Source organism: Falco cherrug, chromosome 6, assembly GCF_023634085.1.
Source record: "Falco cherrug isolate bFalChe1 chromosome 6, bFalChe1.pri, whole genome shotgun sequence".
NCBI lineage: Eukaryota > Metazoa > Chordata > Aves > Falconiformes > Falconidae > Falco > Falco cherrug.
The window spans coordinates 91,363,102-91,381,661 of NC_073702.1; the positions used below are offsets into that span (position 1 = coordinate 91,363,102).

General features: G+C 46.5%; 1 protein-coding gene across 5 annotated transcripts in view; it reads right to left on the reverse strand.

Annotated features, from left to right (window-relative positions):
- The window catches only part of SOS1 (SOS Ras/Rac guanine nucleotide exchange factor 1), a 52,110-nt gene extending 47,096 nt beyond the window's left edge, over nucleotides 1-5,014 (reverse strand). The window contains exons 1-3 of one of the 5 annotated variants that reach the window (XM_055713049.1): nucleotides 4,592-5,014; nucleotides 3,187-3,304; nucleotides 1,596-1,761 (exon numbers count right to left, since the gene is read on the reverse strand). In XM_055713049.1, coding sequence (XP_055569024.1) covers nucleotides 1,596-1,703 — 108 coding nt within the window. In that variant the 5' untranslated portion in view covers nucleotides 1,704-1,761; nucleotides 3,187-3,304; nucleotides 4,592-5,014. Of the gene's footprint in view, nucleotides 1-1,595; nucleotides 1,762-3,186; nucleotides 4,522-4,591 lie in introns of those variants that run through there. The other 4 variants (XM_055713050.1, XM_014277975.3, XM_014277974.3 and 1 more) reach the window with 4 other exon arrangements.
- Nucleotides 5,015-18,560: the final 13,546 nt, after the last annotated feature.

An 18,560-nucleotide genomic window follows, 5' to 3' on the forward strand; every position in this document is an offset into this window, starting at 1 on the left:
TTTAATAATAAACTGGAAGAAGTTGTAATGAGACAACAGGCCAAGATGTTTTCCAAAGCACTATCAGAGAGGGTGACACTTTACTGATCATAAGCATTTTTCTAAACCTTCACAGGCACAGTTTATTCGCCAGATAATTAGTAGAAATTACTTGGCCACTGAGCAGGGTTTGGGTTTGGTTTTGTTTTTTTTTTAGGGGGGGGGGGGGGGGGGGGCGGGGGGGAGGAGGGGAACATTTTTCTTCAGTGACTTTGAAAGTGTACACTGTTATAACCCTTATTTTACTCAACATATCTTCCGTTAATTCTCATTGAATGACTACAAAACAACTGACAAGCAACTGCTTACCACTAAAACACTTCAGGATTAAATATTTTATTTACAGTTTGCATGGATGAGTGTTCTTAAGAGTACAAGCACTCCATAAAAAGTTTTTTTCTTCTACTCTTGTATATCTCTGCTGATATTTGGCAACCTTGCCCATGTTTTGTTATCTCAATCAATTAAAAATCCAGTAAATTAAAGCAAATGCAAATGTCTTGGATCCAGACTTCAGCAACAATTTACTGAAGCCACAAGATTTTTCTAACACTTCTCTTGATGCATCAAGGCAGCAGTATTACACTGCACCAGTGAGCATGTGAAAAACCTTAACAGTAAAGATGTGAATCGTAGGAGGATCTTAACTTTATCCTCCATAGCCATCAGAAGAACAGAGAACCCAGAGTGATCAGAAATTAAGAATGTTCTACATCTGTAGTGAAACAGTACCAAGAATAAGAAGTGCCATTCTGAGTAGCAAGTGGCAACTGGACTGTCATCAATTTGAAGACCTAGATAATTAAGTCAGGTGGAAATATCTTTGTCAGTCACAGCTTCCTGAGCACTCTGTAGTCACTGAAGCAGCTTTTCTCATCTCTCCTGCTCCATGAAGGGTACAAAAGACTGACTATATGATATGTAGAGTACCTGGAAGCGCACTGTCTGGAACAGTTTCCTTAACTGAGGAAGCAAGTCCCCCTCAGACAGATGTCAAGCCACATCAGTCCAATCATTTCTGCCACAACACATTCGAACAGCATCCCTTGTCAATTGTTCAACTGATTCAAGACAACATGAGGTTTGCAAACAGTGGACTATCTGTACAGTAAGGAAGTTTTTTTCTTTTTCAATGATATCACTAAATTAATTAAGGTATCAGTCAGTAAGAATGACACGCTTTCTACTGTAAAAACCAAGATATCAGGATAGAAGCAAGTCATAGGCATGCAGAGAAATTCTGACTGCATAAACAAGTTATACAAGCAAGATGAAGCCACAAGGGAAGACGTTTAGGAAAAAGGTTATGACCAGAATAAGGTGTATAAATTCAACACCAATGTTGGAGGAGGCACCGCTTCGTACATGTCCCTTCTAAGTCCATTTTCCAAGGTGTATTAAAAGCCATGTATCTCCATCTCCAGCCACCCAAGAGCTCTGGTGTTTCACATGTCTTGACGAATCCTCCGTCTTCAGCGCAAGCATCTCACCTTCTGTCCATCTCTGCAACTACAATTTCAGACACCAGCTGTTATTCTTACTTCCTTTTCTTGTACCTCATCATCACGATTACTGTCTTTCGTCAGCAACCAAGGATCTCTGCCACACTCCTCTTTTGCTCCTTCAAAACAACAGTGACCAAGCAGAGAAGCATCTCGGTTCATATCATTTTCTTCCTAATTGAGTGCACTGGAGTCTATCTTGACAGCATCTGAAGGAGAACTGGAAGAAAAGGGATTACATTATGATCTGAATGGTACAAGAGCTGCTTTTTGCAAATGCAGCTGTTCAATGCAAATAAGAGTTCTATTGTTAAGGTTCACATCTAATGAAATACAAGGCATGCTCTCGTAAGAATTTGTTGATGTAGGAATGTAGGAAGAGATTTATTCTTACTACATTTCTTGGTTTTGTTGCTTGAGGAATAAAAAGGATAGATTCAAACTAACTCATCTGGAAAAAGAAAGCTATTTGCAATGATTCAACAATACCTATTTTTTAAGAAAGTGATTTTGAGCCTGTAGTTTGAACTCCACATTAAAAGCCAACTCACAGTTACAAAAGGGCAATGGCATTTTAATGATTCTCCAATAGCTGTGAACATGCCATTCTGGTATATATACTATAACAATGCTAGATTAAATGCCACTCTCCTCATCAGAGATACTAATTTGAGATAGGTCTTCCCAAACTACTAAGTCTCATTTCCAGATACGCAGGAAATCATCGCACTCCTGTTTGTGCATCTACCTGGTTTCAAGGTGGAGTTCAGAAAACGGATTGCTGTCACTACCTGAGAATGAGTGTCAGCATCTGGTCAGCTAACAGGTGAAACGAAGGAAAGGTTCTCCTCTAGTATCGACAGGCTGTACATGAGCTTCAGACAACATGACTCCTACTGAGACAGCATGCTCTGGCAATTCAGCAGACAAAGCCACAAGGCACTAGTTTCTGTCCAGGACAGTTCTGCCCTTTGACCTCACTGGCATACACTGCCACATTCTCTGCTTTACTAGTCCCACATGCTGGCTGGAGGTACAGCTCAGGTCTCTGGCTGGCAGAGCAAGGGATCAGCACCCCAAACCCACCCGCTGCAAAGCTGCAGTATCGCACCTGTCTTTTGAACAATGACAAGTGCTTGTCAAAGTAAGTTCACCACAATATTCACAGATTTACCTGCCACCTGTGACAGGTTCATTACTTCATGGGGCCTTTATCAGGACTAAACACTCTAGCCGACACTACCTGTAGCTATGTAAGTTTATAGAATACCTGATTTGGTTTCTCCATTAACAAAGATGCCATTAAGACAATAATTTAGTATTTTCATCTGCCATTTAGTAACTCAAGAATTCAGCTGTTCAGTAAAGCAGGTGACAGTATGGACAGATTCTTCATTTCTACCTTTACAGGGACAGCAATACTAAGTAGCAGAAGACTATGATTCCGGAGCACAGGGGACAATAGCCTCAGAGAAGATAAGAAACAGGTGGCAATCTCATGAAGAACTGAGGCCAAAAGAATTAATCCCTGCTAGATAGTTGCAAGGTTGAGTGTGAAGTCTTCAGAACTAACCCCACCGCACTCCTGTCACCCCTCTACCCACAGTAAGAAATAGAGCACAGCACAAATTCAAGACAACTATACCTTGCAGGGCCAGTTTGTCGTCCTTGGGAGCTTGTCATTGCTGGTCTTCTCTGTTGACTTCCGACTCCAGAAGTCCTTTTCCCCCCCAAGGAATTTATCCAACTCCTTCAGCAAGCACCTTTGATGCAGGGTGAGTCCAGAAACGGCTTATCCATTGGGAAGAAAACTTGTGCTTCAGATGTAGCAAGTAATCCCAAAGTCTTAGCTCGTACTTGCCTTGAATCCTCACTCTGCGTCCCTCAGTAGTTAGCACTGAGCCTCATTCCAAATTTGACAAACCTCTGCTACACCATGGAATAAACCATCGTCTGAAGAAACAAACTCTTGCTGGTTGGGACCTCAAGTAGCTCCAGTTCCAGGGCTGTCCAAGTGCTTACGAGCACCACAAGCAGCAGCAAGTTGTATGGTTAGTGCAGAAGTATAGTTTTAAAGAAGTGACTACCGACTGGGGATAAGACGTTAACAGCACATGCTACAGATGAGACAGGCAAGAAGACTTCCAAGAACTGGATGAAACCACACAGTGCTGGAGACTTCAAAGAGCACGCCCAGAAAAGCGAGGCAATGCATTGCAAGAGGAAATTAGGAAGAAACACTGAACCAGTACAACTGCAATACTCGAGACTCGCAGTCCACACTGGAGGATGCAATGGTTTAACTAGCCCTAGAAGCAAGTCTACTTAAAAACTGCAGTTAATCACTGTAGCTATACAGACCCATAAGGCGTCACTCTGTACCACTAAAAAGCATAAAGTTCAGCAATCTGAAGCCAGTTCAAGCAACAGTGTCAGAAACCGCTTGTTCCTTAAGCCTTCCACTTTCTGGGCTGTGGCTGCATAAGTGCAAGAGGAGCCCTCACCATTTTTTTCTCTCTTCCAAATAAATTCTTTCTGCACCACAAACACAAGCTTCACCATCTCAAGGGCACAAGACTTGCTAGTTTGCCCTAATGAAGCCTTCTCAGCAAAAAGGTATTTAAAGTACGAGAAACTTAACTAAAAGCCATTAAGCACGAACACTAATTAACCAAAACTCTCTCAGCAGTTCCTCGTAACAACCTCTCCCCGGCCGTGTCACTGCTGGGCGCGAAGGGAGCCCGGCAGCACCCCGCAGAAGCGCAACGAGCGGGGCGATGGGGCGGCCGGGACCCCCGCGCCCTTTAAACGGTTTTTATCCGCATGTCTCCGCCTGTCAGCGCGTGGCCGAGCGCGGCGCGCGCGGCCGCCAGGCCCCGCTCCGCGGCAGGGCCCGCCCGGCAGGGCGGCAGCGACCGACCCCCGCCGAGCTCCGGGGCCGCTTCCGGAGCGCGGGGAGCGCCAGCGGCCCGGCCGCCCCGCTCGGCCCCGTGCGCCGCGCCGAGGCCCCGCTCCCGCGGCCCTGTCCGCCGCGGCCCACTCCCGCTCACCTTCTTGAGGGCGGGCACCAGCAGCCCCCGCCACTTGGGCGCGTTCTCCTCGCTGAAGAACTCGTAGAGTAGCGGCTGCGCCTGCATGGTGCCGCCGGGCCCGGCCCGCGGTGGGGCGGGCGGGGCGGGCCGGGCAGGCCAGGCCGAGCCAGGCGCGGCGAGGAGGCCTCCGCGGGAGGACCCGCGCCCCTCAGCAGGAGCCCTGGCGGCCCCCCGCCGCCGCCAGGCCCGCAGCGGCGGGGGGAGGCGGGCGCTGCCGCATTCCCCGCCCCCGGCGCTCGGTGGTCGCCCCGGGGGGCGGCGGTGGGGCGGCGGGCGGGGGCGGCAGGAGCGGGGTCACGCGGCACGGCGCGCGGGCCGCGAGGGGCGGGGTCGGGCGCCCGGAGCGCGAGCGCCGCCGCCTCCCCCCGCGCCAGCTGCCGCCCTCACCCGCGCGGCTGGCAGCGCGCATGCGCAGTGCTGCGCCGCCCCGCGCCTGCGCCCCGGCCGCGCACCGCCCGGCCCCGCCCCTCCCCGTCGGAAGTGCCTGCGCGGGGCGGCCGCGGCACCGCGCGCCCCCTGTCGGCGAGGCCTGCCGTCGCTCCCGGTGCTGCCCGACGGGCCCGGCGCCGCGCGGCCAGCGGCGGGGCGCGGATGGGCCTCGCAAGGCGCCCGGGCGCGCCGCGGTGCTCGCTCGCCGGCGGCCCTCGCCCTGCCCGCCCTCGGCAGTCGCCGGGCCAGCCCCGGGCAGCGGGGCCCGCCGGCGCCCTGCCGTTCCCCGGAGCCCGCCAAGGGAGCCACGCGGGCCGGGCCGTGTGCCGGGCCTGGGGCGGAGGGCCGGTGGCCGAGGGCCGGTGGCCCCCCGCGGCGGCCCGGGGAGGGCGAGGCCCTTGGCTCCGCGTCAGTCGCCGGGGGGCCGCGCCGGGGCAGGAGCCCTCGGGGCCTGCTCCCGGTCGGCGCCTCTGCGGGCACGCCGGTAACGCCGCCGCCGGCGACAGCGCTTTTGCTCCCCGCAGGCCGGGACTGAGGCGGGTGCTGGCTGCTCGCCGCCCCCCCTGGGTGACCCGGAGCACCAGCGCATGGCTCTGCCTGTGACAACAGGGCTGGGGGGCGCCGGGTGGTACTGTCCCCTGGGCAGCGCTGCCGCTCCCCGCCTGAAAGCCACTTGTCATCTCACAGGGGGGCCAAGATCAGAGATAAACAGATGCTCCGCTCAAGCGGCACAAGAACAGCCTTGGGGGTGACAAGTAAGCTTAGTTCTTGGGGGGGGAAAAAGGGCAGAAAAGAAAAGCCAACATGCAAATAAGCCCAGTGGTTTAAATAGGCCGAAGTTTGTGGCGGTCTGCTGGGCCTGGCAGAGCAGGGGGAGGAGGACGATGCTGGGGATGAAAAGGAAATCTTTGTGCTCAGCAGTGCAAGGCAGGGGACCTGGGAGTGCCTTGGGCCCAGAAGAGGAAATAGTGAGCTGCTGTTGGGGAGCACAGAGATTGATGTGTGAAAATCTTGGCTGGCCGCTGGAAGGAAGGTTTAGGACCAGCTTCCCAGCTGAGAGGAGAGCACAGTACCCACAAAGATTGGGTGGACAGAGACTGCCAAGTCTCCCTTTGTCTCAAGGGCTGGTCGTGCAGACGCCTGTCTGGAATGGTATGCATATTGGGAGGCTTACTTAATTAGTCTTTGTAAAGTACTCTGAGGACATGTTCCCGAGATGCTGAGCACTGTACTTCTAACAGGTAATGGATAGAGCCCAGCCTCTCAAAAAAAGCTGTCTTCACCCAGCAGCTCCGCCTGAGGCGTTTCTCCTCCAGACAGGTACTGCTGTCTGAAGGAGCCAGACTTCTGCTTTGAGTCGGCTGGAACAAGGATGAAAGGCAGGAGTACTCACATCTCTGAGCTGTGTCCTTGGTCTGGTAGCCTGTCTGTGCATTTGACAGCACCACAGCATCTCACAGAGTTATTGCACTCATGGCCTCATGGGACATCAGTCTTGAAATTTAAATCATCAGCGGGTTCCAAGTATGTGCAACAGTCGGTGTAAAACTGCACCAGCACTCTGCCCTCCAGCCCCTCCACTTGGAGGCGAGGGTGCCAGGACTCCTAAACACCAGTGAATGATCTACAGCATCTCCTTCCTTCACACAAAACAGCGTCGAGTAAGTTGAGATTGCAGACACTGTGTTCAGTTGGTTCAAACATTCAGTAAGGCCACAGGATAGTCCGGGCCCAAACACTTCCTCCACCCGGAGCTGCCAGCTGATAGCCTTCCTCTCCCAGCTTCCAGTGCTTTTCCATTGCCCCCTGCCCCAGGGCATCCTGGATTTATTGGTGCTGACAGGGCAGTCTGGGTTCTTCACTGGCCTGTGCCTGATCACGCTCGCTCACTCTGTGTGCTGCATGGGAGTGCGCAGTTCTGCTTGGAAAGCCACCAAGTGAACAAGGCTTAACCATCTCCAGGGCTGCCTGAGGAGCTGTTGCTCCACTGTTCGCGGTAAATAAACGAGCCTATACGGCAGGATGGGAAGAGTTCCGTGGGTCCACTGAAAGACAGAGCACAACTGAGAGCCACAGGACACTGCTGGCCCATCAGTTCTGTTATCGAAATCTCAGAATGAAGAACTTATCGACACCAATGTGATGTAGATAAGCAGACACTTCTTTATTGACGGCCGGGTGCGTGAGTGAGTCCTCTCACGATCGACGCACGCCATGGGTCAAAATCATACACCTTGTATAGAACTCATTCATACATATTCATTAAGTATTCATGCATAATCATAATATTACCCATAAATCATTAACATACTCTGCTCCCATATCCGATTCTGCGCAGTAAAGGTTAGAAAGGTCCGGAAATGGGTCTGGGGTACGATTTGGGTAGGTGGTATGTGAGTCGGTGGTCGCCATCTCCCCCTGCCAGAATTACCTGCCACTTAAGGTAACTGTTTCTTGGCCGGCAACTACGGGTTGCTTCACTCGACTCGGAATTCCCAGTTCACATAAATTCTCATTTTGACATTTTAGTACATTCTCCTAGGTTACATATAAACAATCATCTCAAATCTTAAGTCTGTTTTCTAAGTTCTAAACATTCCTACTAGGTGATTCTGACCGATTCCTCCGGCCTTGGTACAGGGCTGTACAGAGGATTCTTATAGCAGCTTTTACTATATAAGTTTCATTACAATATATTTCTTATCCTTCTATATTTCTATTACATAATTGATTTTATAAAATCAAATAATCAATCAAATAAAGTCAATCAATCTTAACTTATTAGCAAATCTATAACATTTCCCCCCTTTGAAAGTGTTGAAAGTTATTATTTCAATACTTTCACATTATTTACATATAATTTGTTTCAACATATTTTGGTGGTGGGCTATACCTTGGTGGACTGGTTGGTACTTCTCTCATGATCATACGATTGATTGCAATCCTATTGGTAAACTGCTTCTTCAAACATGCATATACTAACATGATCACCAAAAAGACAATTAGTAACAAAAACAAAGTTTTGATTATGGATTGTATCAAAGAGCTCAAGTTCCATCCTAATTTGTTAAAAATCTTCCCTAACCAGTTTTCTGACATATCTTCTTGAATTGATTCTGTTTCTTTTTCAATTTTATCTAATAAATCCAAATCATGTTCCACATCTTGTGTGACATTTGGAATGTGGATACAACAGTGGTCCAGTTTATCTTTGAGATATCCACATACTCCATGTTCTTTAAGTAGGAGCATATCTAGTGCCATTCTATTTTGTAAAGTCATTCTGGAGGTCGCCTGTAATTGTACATTCAATTCCTTAAACCCCTTTTTGGTAACATTTGCTAATTTTTCCACTTGACCAGTTAACTTATAAAGCCATGTTCTGTTTCTATATGAAGCTATAGGATTTAAAAGTGATTCAAGTGCCCAGCCAATTTTCACTCCTGTAGATGGTTCATTCCAAGTATCATCATTTGTCTCAGATCTCTTTGTTCGTTTCAGTTCTAAATTTTCTAGGGATCCTCTAAATGGTGATTTCTTCCAAATTGGACACAATGTTGGCATGCCTAAAGTAATTTGTTTCACCTTACCATCTAATGGTAGATGAGTTGTCCAGGTTCCATCACTCAATGCCCAAATTAGATGTCCTGGACTTTGAATAGTAGATTTTCTACAACTAAACATAATTCCTCTTCTGGGTGTATAGGCGCTAGTTAGATTGAGAGTATTCTTAAGACCTCGACAAAAACAACCATATTTTAAAGCGGCGGCCAAAGGAGGGATTCTTTGAATTATTAAGTCTGCATTGCTACAATCATACACTTTTTCACATTTCCACCATGGCACTATTTTATTCTCCTTTTCTCCCAATGAAGTTGATCTATCATTGACCCAGGGTAATACTGAAAAAACTTTTCCATCCCAGGTAAAACACCAAGGAGTTTTTGCCATATACTGAAAATGGGAATATCAGGTCATAGACCAAACCGAATCCCAAACTATTTCCTTTTCCTGTAGGGTTCGATTCTTTTTCTCACTTTTTGTCTCGGTTATCCATACACTGGTGTTTGTTGTAGCCATTTTAGGCTAGTAACACCATCCCTTGTTCCCTAAATCTCCATATAATCCCGGTTTTGCTACAAATCGTCCTTTACATTCCCAAATGGTTGAATATACTGGTGATTCTTCCCCAACTTTAACTTTTTGCAATTCCCAAGTTTCCCTAGGTTCTTGTTTACAATCCATTGTCCCATTTTCATATTCTAATTTGGTCAGATTCATGGTTAAGATTCCCCATGGAATAGGTTCACCTACTGCCCTCGGTATTGGTAAACAAGCAGTAATCTGCGTGACGTTTTGTAAATTGGCAAATCCTTTAATCAATCCTACCATCAAATTTTCCTCAGCCGTTTGTTTGGGAATTTCAATCACTTGTTCTGTCTCTACTTGTCTTTCGTTCCTGTCCACCAAGTCAGCCCATGATCCTGCCAACACTACTGACCAAAATGGAATCCAAAGAACAATCATAACCTGATATGAAAAATTAGACATGTTTCAAAGTCAATTTTAAAGTCTTTGGGTCACGGTTGGTAATCTTCCATGGAATAGGTGCTTTCTTCACTCGAGTATAATGGATCCAAGCATCCGATTCTGCTATCTTGATAGCTGTAAAAGTGGTTAACGGTACTTGGAAAGGTGCTTTCCAACGTTCCTGTAAAGGTTCAGAGGTCCAGGTCTTCACATAGACATAGTCTCCTGGTTGGAAATCATGCACTGAATTTTCCAGGGATAAAGGTCTATTCCAAATTACTGCACTCCGAATTGCAGCCAAAGGTTTTCCTAGAGAAAGCAAATAGTTATATACATCCTGCTTTCCTTTTACATGTATGTTTGGATTTGGTTCTGGAGACTCATATGTTTTTCCATATAATAATTCATAAGGACTGACTGAGGTTCCACTCTTTGGCTGTACCCTGATTCATAATAATGCCAATGGAAGCGCCTGAGGCCACTTTAGACTGGTTTCTTGACAAATTTTACTTATTTGTCGTTTCAAAGTTTGATTCATCCTTTCCACTTTCCCACTAGATTGCGGTCTCCAAGACGCATGTAAATCCCAATTAATACCCAATACTTTGCTAACACTTTGGACTACTTCAGCAACAAAGTGTGGACCTCTGTCAGAGGAAATTCCAATAGGAACTCCAAATGTTGGAATTATTTCTTGTAATAACCACTTCACAACCTCTTTTTGCTTGTGTGGTGCGACAGGGAAGGGCTTCTGGCCATCCTGTAAAAGTATCAACCCCTACCAGGATGTACCGGTACCCATTTTGTCTGGGTAGCTCTGAGAAATCTACTTGCCAATAATCTCCAGGTTCTACACCAGATTTCAGTCTACCCATTTGAACCTTTTTCTTAATCACTGGATTATTTTTCAAACATACTTCACACTTTGCAGTTACCATTTTAGCTATTCCCGACATCTTAACTGATATTACTTGCTTTCGTAAAGATGTTACTAAGGCTTCTGCTCCCCAGTGACATTCTTGGTGTCTCGTTTGAATTATCTCTCTCATCACAAGAGGTGGAATTACTACCTGTCCATTAGGAGTTATCCACCATCCCGCTAAGTTTTTCTTAGCATTTAATAACTGACCCAATTTGTCATCTTCCTCTGAATATCTCGGTTTCTCCCTGGGAAGGGTTACTGTTTTAGAAGGAATTATTGCCATTTGCAATGCTTGTTTCTTTGCTACCTTTTTTGCTGTTCTATCAGCTAAATTATTCCCAGCTATTATTTTGTATTCCCAATCTGATGTGCCTTACAGTGCATGATTGCTACTTGATCTGGCTTTTGAACTGCTTGCAATAATCATAAAATTTCTGTTTGATGCTTAATGTTTGATCCCTGAGAGGACAATAACCCCCTCTCTTTCCACAAGGCTCCATGGACATGCACTACCCCAAAGGCATATTTTGAATCAGTCCAGATATTTACTCTCCTGTCTTTGCTTAGTTCTAAGGCTCGAATTAAAGCGATGAGTTCCGCCTTTTGGGCTGATGTGGTACTCGCCAATGCTCCTGCTTCTATAACTGTAGTCTCTGTTGTTACCGCATATCCGGCGTATCGGACTCCTTGTTCCATGAAGCTGCTTCCATCACTATACAGTTCCCAGTCTGGTCGCTCCAGTGGTACATCCTTCAGATCCTCACGACTGGAATAAACATACTCGATGGCAGCCAAGCAATCATGTTCCAGTCGTCCTTCTTCCTGTATGGAACTTAAAAACACTGCAGGATTTACCAGGTTAGTTGTCTTTAGAATCACATCATCTTGTTCAGTCAATACCACCTGGTACTTCATCATTCGGCTGGGAGACAGCCAGTGTCCCCCCTTCTGTTCTAGGACAGTTATCACCATGTGTGGGACATAGACTGTTATTGTTCTTCCCAAAGTCAATTTCCGAGCTTCTTGTATGAGCATCACTGTTGCGGCCACTGCTCAAAGGCAGTTTGGCCACCCTTTACTCACTGTGTCCAGTTGTTTAGAGAAATATCTGACTGGTCGTTTCCAGCTTCCTATCCTCTGGGTTAACACGCCCGGTGCAAGGTGTTGTCTTTCATGTACAAACAGCTGGAAATCTTTGGTTAGATCCGGCAGTCCCAAGGCAGGTGCAGACATTAGGGCACGTTTCAACTCTACAAAAGCCTTTTGTTGTTGTGGGCCCCATACAAAGGGAGAGTTCTTTTGGGCCTCGTACAGCGGTTTAGCTATTAGCCCGTAGTTCATGATCCAAAGGCGACACCACCCAGTCATTCCCAAAAATGCTCTGAGTTCATGAATATTTCTCGGCTCAGGTATACCACAAATAGCTTCTTTGCGATCTTTTCCTAATTGTCGTTGTCCTTTTGAAATCTCAAAGCCCAGATATATCACAGTCTGGCAGGCTATCTGGGCTTTCTTCCTGGATACCTTGTACCCATTTAGTCCCAGGAAATTCAAGAGGTCGATAGTCACCTGTATACAAATAAATCTTTCTTCTGTAGCAATCAGTATGTCATCCACATATTGTAAAAGTAAATGCCCAGCTCTTGATTTATCCTGTTTCCACATTTCAAGTTCCTTTGCTAACTGATTTCCAAAAATAGTTGGACTGTTTTTAAATCCTTGGGGTAATCTAGTCCATGTCAACTGCATCTTTTGCCTGGTTTGAGGATTTTCCCATTCAAAAGCAAACAGTTTTCTGCTTCCCTTTTCCAAAGGTATACAAAAGAAAGCATCTTTTAAACCAAGCACTGTAAACCACTGATAAGTCTCCCTCAATGCTGTTAACAGTGTATAAGGGTTTGCTACTACAGGATAAATATCCTTAACTATTTGATTTACTGCTCTCAAGTCTTGTACCAGTCTATATTCACCCGAAGGTTTTCTGACTGGTAAAATAGGAGTATTATACTCAGATTCACATTCTTCCAAAATTCTATACTCCAAAAATTTATCAATCAATTTCTTCAATTCCTGTCTCACTTCTGGTTTGATTGAATATTGTTTAATTCTCACTGTTCCTGTGCCTTCCTTCAGATCTATTTTAACAGGCTCTGCTAGTTTCGATTTACCAGGAATATCTGTTTCCCATACAGTAGGGATCACTGCCAAATCCACCTCCGGTGGAATTTCTTGTTCCTTTACTCTTTCTTGTATCATCAAGATTTCTCCCGTTTTTGACTCAGGTATTTTCAAGAAAAGTTCTCCTTCATCAAAAACAATTTGTGCATTTAATTTAGACAACAAATCTCTTCCTAACAAGGGTATCGGACATTCTGGTACATACAAAAATTCATGTGTAATTATCTTATTTCCAAATTTCAAATCTAGGGGTTGTAGAAATGGCCTGTTTTCTTCTTTCCCTGTTGCTCCTATTATATTGGCTGGTTTTGTTCCAATTTTTCCTTTACATGTATTTAATACCAAAAATGTTGCTCCTGTATCTACTAAAAATTTAGCTTCTTTATCTCCCAGCTTAATTTTAACCAGAGGTTCAGCTGGGCTCCCCTCCGGTCCCCTTCAGTCGTCTAAAATCATTATCTTGGCAAGGTCGTGAGGAACACTCCTGTTTCTAGGGCAATCCTTTTTCCAATGTCCTTCCTCTCTACACAAAGCACACTGATTTACTCCTAAGGGGGTATTAAATTTCCGATTGCCACAGTGCATACAACCTCCCCTCCCATTAAATCCTCGTCCTCTTCCTCTGCCCCTTCCTCTATCTGTCGTTCCTGTCATTACTGCCAATAAATCTGTTCTCCTTGATTTTCTTTCTTCTCTTTCCCTGTTGTTATATACTCTCCATGCAACTTCCAGCATTGTATTCAAACTCCTTGAATTCTCTCCCTCCAGAAGTTTTTTCCTTATATCTGGTGCCAATTGCCCCATAAAAATCAAAGCCAGTTGCATTTGTGCTGCCTCTGTTTCCACTCTCAAATCAGTATGTTTTCTGGCAGCTTCCTTTAATCGTTCCCAAAATGCTGAGGGAGATTCATTTTTATCTTGTCTTACTTCATATAATTTAGACCAATTCAGAGATTTAGGCATGGCATGTCTAATCCCATATAAAACCCATTTCTGATACCGTCTCAGTCTTTCTCTATGTGTCACATTATTTGGATCCCACTGCGGATCCCCAGATGGAAAATTCTGTTCTATTGTTCCACCTGTTATTCCACTCATCACATCCAACTCTGCCTGAGCTTTACCAGCTTTTAATACCATTTGCTTCTCTGTATCATCTAACACATTATCCAGGATCACCTGTAAATCATTCCAGTCTGGATTCTGTGTTCTAATTATAGTATCTGCCACCTTGCCCACTTTTTCAGGATCTTCTCTATAATTTCCTGCTGCCTGCTTCCAAGTCATCAAATCCATAGCTGTAAAAGGTACTTTCACATAGACCGGTCCATCACTACCAACTCCCTGTCGCAGGGGAGCTATAGTCTGTGTCTGTTGCCGAGTTCTCCGTGAAACAGGAGTATGAATTACAATCTCCGATAATCTCTCTTCCACATCTCCTGTTCCACTGCTATCCGGTTCAATCGCCTGTTCTCGTGCCCTAGATTCTCGACCCTGATTCCTTTCTCTCCTAGGAGGGGAAATATCTAATTCTGGTCCATCATCACTCTCAGTAACAATCCTTTTCTTTAAACAACCTTTCCCGATCTCACAAGTTAGGCAACACTTTTTCACTTTCCTATTATCAGCAGTTACAGCCATCACAAAACTATTTCCAACAGTTAACTTGCATTCATCCTGCCAGTCTTTTCTCTGTCTCAAGTAAAAGAACAAATCCACATATGGCATTTCGCTCCATTTCCCTTCCCTTTTACAGTATAACATTAACTGCAGAATAATAATATAATTCAGTGTGCCATTCATGGGCCACTTTTCCTGATTTTCCGATGTATACAGAGGCCACCAATTATTACAATACTCAATCATCTGGCTCTTTGGCAAATCCTCATATAAATCTCCCCAATGTGCCAACAAACATACCAATGGAGAATTTTTCGGGATTTTGTCATTTACAGCAAGATTACGCATGCTTTTACTTTTAAACAACTGAGTTAACTTAGATGCCCTGGTATAATCACTCACAGTACAATACACAATTATCCAACTCTGTCTCCCCGATCCACGGATCCACGCTCCACACTCGCTTTCGTGCTCAATTGCACGTCTCGCCCTTAAAGCCACACTCACACTTTTCCACAATTATTACTTTAAACAAAGACATAAACCACAATATTATACACTTCTTAATTTTCTTCTCGATACACAGACACAATAAACAATTCCGTATCAAAAGAAAAACCCCTCCTAACTTCTTGTTAGAGGCACTACCTTAGAGAATACTATAGCATATAGGTTCTCTTGTCTACACTTTTGTCCAACCCTGCAATAGCTTTCGCTTATGTCTTATGGGCAGACGCCTAGGCTTCCACTTCCACAAGGATCCTTTTAGCCCAACCCTGCGCAGCTTTCACCGCCTCTGACAGGCAGACTTACTCAGTGGGACTCCAACCCACTGGTGGGACTCCATCCCACTCCTTACCATACACTTATTATAGTGGGACTCCTACCCACTCCTCTAGCGCACTTACTTACTTACTTTAGTGGGACTCCAACCCACTTACTACAATTAGAAAAAGAAGTGTCTTACCAAAACCCAGGGAACGTCGCGAAGAGCCTTACGGATCGGGGATCGATGGGTATCCCCGAGAAATCCTCGGTGCCGGCTGGAACCGATCAGGTCCCCGACTCCTCCGGTCTCCTTCAGCGAGGTCCCATCTGGGTCGCCAAAACTGTTACCGAAATCTCGGAATGAAGAACTTATCGACACCAATGTGATGTAGATAAGCAGACACTTCTTTATTGACGGCCGGGTGCGTGAGTGAGTCCTCTCATGATCGACGCACGCCATGGGTCAAAATCATACACCTTATATAAAACTCATTCATACATATTCATTAAGTATTCATGCATAATCATAATATTACCCATAAATCATTAACATACTCTGCTCCCATATCCGATTCTGCGCAGTAAAGGTTAGAAAGGTCCGGAAATGGGTCTGGGGTACGATTTGGGTAGGTGGTATGTGAGTCGGTGGTCGCCATCTCCCCCTGCCGGAATTACCTGCCACTTAAGGTAACTGTTTCTTGGCCGGCAACTACGGGTTGCTTCACTCGACTCGGAATTCCCAGTTCACATAAATTCTCATTTTGACATTTTAGTACATTCTCCTAGGTTACATATAAACAATCATCTCAAATCTTAAGTCTGTTTTCTAAGTTCTAAACATTCCTACTAGGTGATTCTGACCGATTCCTCCGGCCTTGGTACGGGGCTGTACAGAGGATTCTTATAGCAGCTTTTACTATATAAGTTTCATTACAATATATTTCTTATCCTTCTATATTTCTATTACATAATTGATTTTATAAAATCAAATAATCAATCAAATAAAGTCAATCAATCTTAACTTATTAGCAAATCTATAACAGTTCTTGTCCCAGGCCACTGGCTTTGCACCCAAGCTGTGGTGGAAAACGCAGGCAGGTGAGGCGCAGCCAGGCATGGGTGGTTACCACAGATGGATGCGTGCATCTCCAAGGTGAGGGCATCTAAGGACCTGGAGGAAGGACTGTGGCTGTTTGGGTGCTCATTACCGTACAAGCTCTTGCGGGGAAGAGCACAGAGTTGAAAGCTGGGGGCTACTTTTATGGAGATGTAGTGACAGAGGAGTTGAAGCATGAGGGGGCAGAGGAAGCTCCATGGCACGGGGAAGTGCATGGAGCCAGGCACTGGGGTGAGCTGCCATTGTATCAAGAAGCAAAGATGAGACTCGCTGCTGTTGCTGTCAGGAGCAGAAACTAAAGGTCACAGCCAGTACAGTGGTGGCTTTACAGGGGTATACAGTGTCTGTGGGTAGCGTGAGGACACCTGGGCTCCCCCGGTGCTTCTGGAAGAGGGAGGGGAGTATGAGGTAGAGATTCACGGCAGCCTTTTGCTATGCTGTCATGAGGTCTGGCTAAGCGACTGAGGCTTACAAAGAGCGACAGCACCACTTCACCCTCAACAGCTGCCACCATGGGCAATGTGGGGAGGTGCCACCAGGAAGGACAGGGACTGCCAGGAGGTAACTGTGGAGTCCTCTATTCAGCCTGCAAGACACGCCTAGGAGTAGCCACCTGTCAGCACAATGCAAGGGGGGAACCTGAATTTTAATGCGTTGGATTTTCCAAGTTAGCTTTAAAGGGAAAATCTGCACCCCAGGAGGGAAGACTACCTCTGGCAACAGTAATGCAGATGTATCATAGAGGGTGATGCTGAGCAGACACCAAACTCGGCATTGCTGTTCACAATGAGGACCTGAGGCCTACCAGCGTCCCTGTTCCACTCCCCCAGGCACGTTCCTCCAGCTCCTTCTGCACCCCTCAGCGGATGACACAAGCCTGAAACATGACTCCCTATAACACATATTTTAGACCAGCCTGGGGTGTTTCCTTGAAGGGAAGCCAGACATGCTCCCAGGTTTTACCTGCTTTTTTTCCCCACCTTTTCACAGAGACTCCTTCAAACACCAGCAGTGCTGTTGCTAAAGCTGAACCCTGTGGAGCATAAGAAAATCCTCTTGCCTAGGGGATGCATCCATCCCCATCATGGCTTGCAGCGCTACTGGGTGCCCCCAGCCCCATCACGAGCTCCCAGTGGCAAAGCTACCAGGAACAGGCAGCCGGCAACACACGCTTTGCCTTGCACAGCTTTTGGTTTCAGTCAGGGGCTGTGGGATGCAGAATTGAACCCCACCCTGCTCTTTTTCAGGTCACCAGATCCTGTTTCTGACAGGGGCAGGCAGCACCGTATGGAGAGAATGTGCAAGAACAGGGAAAAAGCAGCGTTTGTTCCCCTGTCCTTCTAGCTTCCAGCAGCACTTCTGCAATGGATCCCAAGAAACCCACTTCCTCGTTCTCTTTAAGAAAGCTCAGTTTGGACCGGGACCCAAGCTCACCCCCTGCAGTGACTAAACTTTGCTGTCAGGCGAATGACATGAATGAATGAATGCCCCACCACATGGCCACATCACAACACACTTCTGCCTCTTAGCAGCTAGGACTGCTCACTAGAAGCCAGCGATAGCAGCCAGAGTGGAAGAGGTAGGGAGGAGAGAGAAAAAGGAAAGCTACGCAGGTTGTTAGAGAACCTGTGTCAGGCAGGTGTAAGCAGAAGCCTTGCTCTGACCTCATCATGCCTGTGTTTCCATTTCCTGGCTGTGACTGCTCCCACCAGTTAGCACACACCAAACCCAGCCATACATCAGGGTGGGGGTGGCAGTAGCTCCCACACAACGTTGCTCAAGGAAAGTATCAGTTCCTGGCAGCCGCAGGTCTAACAAAGACCTTCTGCTCTACCAGACACCCAGGCTCCTGGGCTCAGCTCAGGGCAGCTGCCGGCTGAGGACAGAGCAGCTCACAGCAGGTGAGAGGCAGTTTTGTGGCACAGACCCCAAATACTGCAACAGGACGATTCCTCAAAAAGAAGAAAGCTTTCACTGCTTCATCTTTCAGGTTGGAGAGCAGCACGCAGAAAGCAAAACTGCCTGGCTATACCCATAGCTGAGAGACAAGCCTGCCCTAGCACAATGTTCCCCTGCTTACTTCCCACATGCCACTACTCTGTCCTCTTTATTTTTAGCTCTTCCAGCTGCATCCAGGCAAGCATCCTCGTACCAAAAACGTTCAACCAGAATAAAACCTAATATCCCTTAGCTCCTGTTGCCTGTAATTCAGCAATGCCCCAGCACCTCCAAAGGGAAGACACTTGGCCACAGTTCCTGCAGAAACACCACAGGAGGAAGCATGTTTATAGCACATCAGCTATACTGTACTCAGTTAAAATTTAGCTACTTTTTGCACATCAGAAGTGAAGAATCACCCATGA